Below are 3,739 nucleotides of genomic sequence, written 5' to 3'. Positions count from 1 at the left end.
GTTCACCTTTGGATGCATTTCCATAGAAGAAGGCTCAGTTTTCGCCTCAAAAGCTATGAAGTAATTGTTCAATATTTTTTACTTTAACAAACTAGTACTACGTCGTAGTAATATTTTTTTTCATTTATACGTGAGATGTCTCAAGTTCGACTCACACAAATAGGAAAGACGCATTATATTTGTGTTGAGTTTGATGCCTACTGAATGGCTTGCCCATTGTGATGGATATCGTTGCATAAAAAAAAAAACATTTCCATTTTCTGATTGACCAAAAGAATAATCTCCTAATTTTTCTTTTCAAGAAGAATACTCTCCTAACTTAGAAATTAAGACAAATTAATTAAATAATAATGAAATTGGATCAATGCTTGAGCGGGTAGTCATTTGCATCTAGGTGAGGCCGGCCTGTTAAATTCCCCTCCGGCCCATAACCACCGTCTTCCCCATCAAACTGTGAGCTTTCCCCACCGGAGTCTCACCGAGTCATCATCTCTCGCAACTTCACAGAATCACAGCAAAGCAAAACGTCGCAACCCGAGACCTTGGATCCGATCCGACCTTGATCCGATCACACCATGTCCTGCTTAGCCCTCTCTCTTCAACCCGCCAATGGATCCGACATCCTGCTCCAAACCCGAGAATGGTTCCCGCCTGCCCGGGCCCTCGTCGCCGTCTCCTCCTTCCGCCAGACCCGCCTAGCTTTCGCCGCCGCCAAGCAGCAACAACTCCACACCACCAAAGACAATTCCCACAGCCACTCTGACTCTTCCTCCGATACCACTGCCGACTCCGTCGCCTCACTCGGCGACGACCCACTCGCAGCCTCGAGTGGCCAGCTCATCGTGGGTGTCGAATCTCGGTACCGGGTCGTCTACCGCCTCGTCAACTCCATCTACGTCCTCGGCGTCACCACCGCCGATCACGACAACTCGATCAACGTCTTCGAGTGCATCCACATCGTCAACCAGGCCGTCAGCGTCATAGTCACCGCTTGCCGCGGCGTCGATGTTACTCCGGAGAAGCTGAGTCGGAAGTACGCCGAGATCTACATGGCTCTCGACATTGTTCTGAGAGGTGTCAGCAATATTCGATTAGCGGCGATGCTTTCGTCGATGCACGGCGACGGCATTGCCAAGATGGTGCACTCGGCGTTGGACACTGAGAACAAGATCCGTGGGGCGGAGAATTGGAGAGCCGTTGAGGCGCTTTCCGTCGAACACGAGGCGGGCATTGTGGCGTTCAACAATTTAGGGTTTGAATTGCCGCCGGAGACGATCGCTGCTGGAGATGAGGTGGCGGCTAGCTTGGCGCCGGTGGTGCAGAGTGAGGAGAAGGATCAGAATTTAGAGAATGAGGACGAGAGCCAAGCTGAGAAGGACCCATTTGCGGCAAGCGAGAAGATTAATCAGCCTGAAGAGCTGGTGAGTGGGTTCAAGAAGAACAAGGATCCATCCGCCACGGACCTAACAACAGCGCTGGCGACACTTGAAGTGACTACATTGCCTCCGGCAGAGGCGACCCAGAGTACCCATATTGCGGTGGAAGGGTTTGAAGGGGAGTATGGTGGGATTGAGTTTGGGAATGACCAAGCTTCTTTGGGTGAGACTTTTGAAGGGTTTAGTGATGCTTGGGGAGGTGGGTTGGATGCTTCTGAGTTTGTTGGATCGAAGAAGGTTGCGAAGAAAGAAGGGCTGGGCGGGCTTGAATTGTTGCAGACCGGGCCTGATGCTCCAAAAACTGCTGATGCCACTGCCGGTGGTGCAGCAGCAGGTACTCCCCTTGATACCCTTGTAAAAAGTGAAATGAAGGGTCCTGAGATGCACGTTGTGGAAGAGATCAGTGCTGAGTTTAGAGAGTCATTGCTTGCTAGAGTGGGATTAATGGGTGTTGTTTATTTGAGAACTTTGCCTACCAAAACTAGTGGTGATAAAGAGACCGAATTTTCTTTCCGGGTTGAGGGAACCAGCCCGGTTAAGAGGTTTATTATGCAGAATTCTCGCGTTAGTAGTCTGGGGAACGGATTGTTTCATGTGAGGACCGCAGCCTCCGATGAGCCTTTACCCATTTTGAAGTATAGTCTGCTGCCCAGGTTGACACCATTGCCCTTGAGGGTTCGTCTTGTGCAACGCCATACAGGAAGCTTACTTTCTGTGATGATACAGTATGTGTCAAACCCTGAGTTGCCAGCGCCTTTGACTGATGTGACATTTGTTTTAAAACTCCCACTTGATCCTACATTGTTGAAGGTATCACCAAAAGCTATATTAAGTAGGTCTGATAAAGAACTGAAATGGCATATCCCCGAGATTCCGTTGAATGGATCTCCTGGTCGGTTGAGGGCAAGGATGCCTGTGGATTCTAATGAAGGAGATGGCAGTGAGGAGATTGAAGTTGTTGCTTATGTGAAGTTTTCTTGGCAAGGAACTAAATCATTGTCTGGAGTTTGTTTGCGGCCAGCTTCCGAGGGTAATACAGACTTTTATGAGGTTAATCACAGGTATGAGAATGGGTTATATATGTGCAATTAATAGACCCATGATGAAGTCACTGTTGTATTGTAGAGTAGAGGGTTGTGTCTCCTTTTATGTTGTTTATTTTGAGAGGTTTCTGTTGATTGTATCTTGTTGTAGCATTCTTTGATAATGAGCTTGTAGCTTAGTTTATCGGTCATTTGAAAGCTTTATGTCTTTGTGTATTGTGTGAATGGATATACCAGTTTCTCTTTACATGCTATCTTCCATCTCCTGGTTTATTAATTTTACTATCACATGAACGTGTAGGTTTTGTAATTCAATAATAAAACAAACTTGTATAATAATACAGAACACAATATAGTGAACCTTATGCTCTAATCGAGACTTTCTGACTAAGGGATCATTGGTAATAAAACATTGTAATGAATCTTATAATGTAACTGAGATATTCTGACTAAGGGAGCATTAGGACTCAATCTATTGAAATTAAGACATTACCAGCAATGTTCACAAAAGTCGGTACTGTAGATGGTTAATAAGTTTTGAACCATCTAAAGTTCTGTCTCACTTTGTTTTACATGGCCTTTTCAACTTGAAACTTTGTAATGGTTTTTATTTGTTTCTTCTTTTTGGCAAGACACCAATGCCCAAGGCTTTCATGAAACAATTTGGTTCCTCTTGTATTGCAATTTGTGTGAATCTGCGAACATAGTGACAAAATCATATATACCTCTTCCCATGTCCAACTGATTTAGGCAGTTACTCCTTGAATAGTTCAATGATAATCTGAGCTTCCGAAGTTGAAAATACGGGTGGCTTTTATGTATTTTGTGTACTGTGTTCTTACATCTTTGCCTATTGGTTTAATAATTTCTTTTGTGATCAGGAATAAAAAGATGTAAGAAATAATATGGTAAAATGACATAGAGTGTGAACTTGTTCAAAACATTGGACTTCCATTATTGGTTCCTTTTGAGTTTAAAGACCTCTTTTACATTTGCCTATCACATTCATTCTCATGATACAGGTTTCAAATTTTTGTGTTATTCATATTTCTATCCGATGTTTTATCATTCTTTTGTACAGAGCCGAAGTAGCTTCCTTTATATGACTTTTATCTGTTCGTTACCGCTAACAGTTTTAGTTTATCACCTATTCGAACCTTACCGAACCCCTAGAGTCGAGGCCCAGCCTTTTTCTTTTTTATTTATAGAGGCAACATACATTTATGTGGTAACTGCAGATTGTGTAGAAGGGTGGAAAAT

The 3,739-nt window shown here is 44.0% G+C and overlaps 1 protein-coding gene across 1 annotated transcript; it reads left to right on the top strand.

Annotated features, from left to right (window-relative positions):
• Positions 1-377: 377 nt before the first annotated feature.
• LOC126595795 (uncharacterized) lies at positions 378-2,733 on the top strand. Its single transcript, XM_050262100.1, has one exon. The coding sequence runs from the start codon at positions 576-578 to the stop codon at positions 2,526-2,528; it is 1,953 nt and encodes a 650-aa protein (XP_050118057.1). The 5' UTR covers positions 378-575; the 3' UTR covers positions 2,529-2,733.
• Positions 2,734-3,739: the final 1,006 nt, after the last annotated feature.

The sequence above is a fragment of the Malus sylvestris genome, chromosome 13 (genome assembly GCF_916048215.2).
Source record: "Malus sylvestris chromosome 13, drMalSylv7.2, whole genome shotgun sequence".
NCBI classification, from domain to species: Eukaryota; Viridiplantae; Streptophyta; class Magnoliopsida; order Rosales; family Rosaceae; genus Malus; species Malus sylvestris.
Note: the sequence above shows the minus strand (reverse complement) of the source record. Positions and strands in the feature narration are given on the sequence as shown.